This window comes from Pundamilia nyererei, unplaced genomic scaffold (assembly GCF_000239375.1).
Source record: "Pundamilia nyererei isolate P.nyererei 1_Seehausen unplaced genomic scaffold, PunNye1.0 scaffold00063, whole genome shotgun sequence".
In the NCBI taxonomy this organism is placed as follows: domain Eukaryota; kingdom Metazoa; phylum Chordata; class Actinopteri; order Cichliformes; family Cichlidae; genus Pundamilia; species Pundamilia nyererei.
The window spans coordinates 2,157,523-2,158,886 of record NW_005187464.1 but is presented as its reverse complement, the minus strand read 5'-3'; the positions used below and the strand labels follow the sequence as shown (position 1 = coordinate 2,158,886).

At 38.3% G+C, this 1,364-nt stretch overlaps 1 protein-coding gene across 1 annotated transcript in view; it reads left to right on the top strand.

Moving 5' to 3' along the window:
* scarb2c (scavenger receptor class B, member 2c) overlaps positions 1-1,364 on the top strand; it is a 20,845-nt gene that overhangs the window by 16,880 nt on the left and 2,601 nt on the right. The window contains exon 11 of the mRNA XM_013911398.1: positions 765-917. Within this exon, the coding sequence (XP_013766852.1) occupies positions 765-917 (153 nt within the window). The remainder of the gene's footprint in view (positions 1-764; positions 918-1,364) is intronic.

Genomic DNA, 1,364 nt, shown 5'->3' with positions numbered 1-1,364 from the left:
CACACACACACACACACACACACACACACACACACACACACACACACACACACCTTACCCTAATCCTAACCATCAAAAATGAATGCCTAACTCTGACCCTTAGCCTAAACCTAATTGTAACCCTGACACTAAAACCACATTTTGAGTCTCAAAAATGCCTTCAAACTCGTGGGGACCGGGATTTTGGTCCCCACAAGGGCTGTCAGTCCCCACAAGTAAAGTAAACTTCCAATTTTTGGTCCCCACAATGATGTTAATACCCGTACACACACACACACACACACACACACACCACAGCTCTGGTTTATATACATTTTCTGTTATAACTCTCAGTTAAATACAAATGATTCAAAGGGAAAAGACTCCCTTGGGTACCCTGTAGTTAAAGGAGGCATTTTTGTTTTCAGTATGTACCTTGTGTTTTTCTCTTTTATGTATTAAAGCATTGTGTAATCCTGCTCAGACAGACTGCAAATTAGTAAATCTAACTTGTGTGGAGGCAAAAAAAGAAAAATACAGAGGTAGATACTATGATTCCACAGAATCAAAGCTACAGAAGACTAATCTAATATAAATCACTAGTTAGTAAATTTAATATTACTTGTTTATAGAATTCTTATGGTCTCAGTTTCTTCATAAACTTGAACACCAAGATGAACAGACGGTAAATGAAAGGGCCGTAAATGTACCATTTACTTTTGTAGGGGCTGTGTTTTGTGTTCTTATGTGCTATAACACAATATTTTCTCTTACCGTCATAACAGAGCGCCACCATTGATGACACAGCAGCCAAGAAGCTAAAGGCGATTGGTGTTCAGCAGAACGTTGTGGAGAACATTCCCTTCATGCTGATTGGCCTGGCCATCATTGTGGGAGGAATCTTCATGTTCTTGGTGTGTCAACAGAAAGTCCCCGAGGTGAGCTTGTGCAATAAGCAACTGTGTGATGTCATTATGTTGGGACAGATGGCCTGAGCCTGGTTCTGCCAAGTGCTTGCTCATACAGGATGGCTCAATTTTTTTCATTCAGATTTATGATGGTGTATGTGGTCAATTTAAAATAATCTAAAAAATAGTTCAAATAAATTGATTTATTTTTCATTATGAAGCACCTTAGATTAGTCCACAGCATGCCCCAAAAGCCCTATAAATGCTCAAGAAAAATAACTTAGAAAATACAAATCGAACCTGTTTAATTAATGCTATGCTGCACTCCACTCTAAAGAACTACAAACTACAACAAAAAAAAACGAATTAACTGAAATCAGTTAATGGGTGAGTCTATTCAAATTAGGGCTGCCACGATTAGTCAACTAGTCACGATTACATCGACTATCAGAATCGTCGACGACTAATTTAATAGTC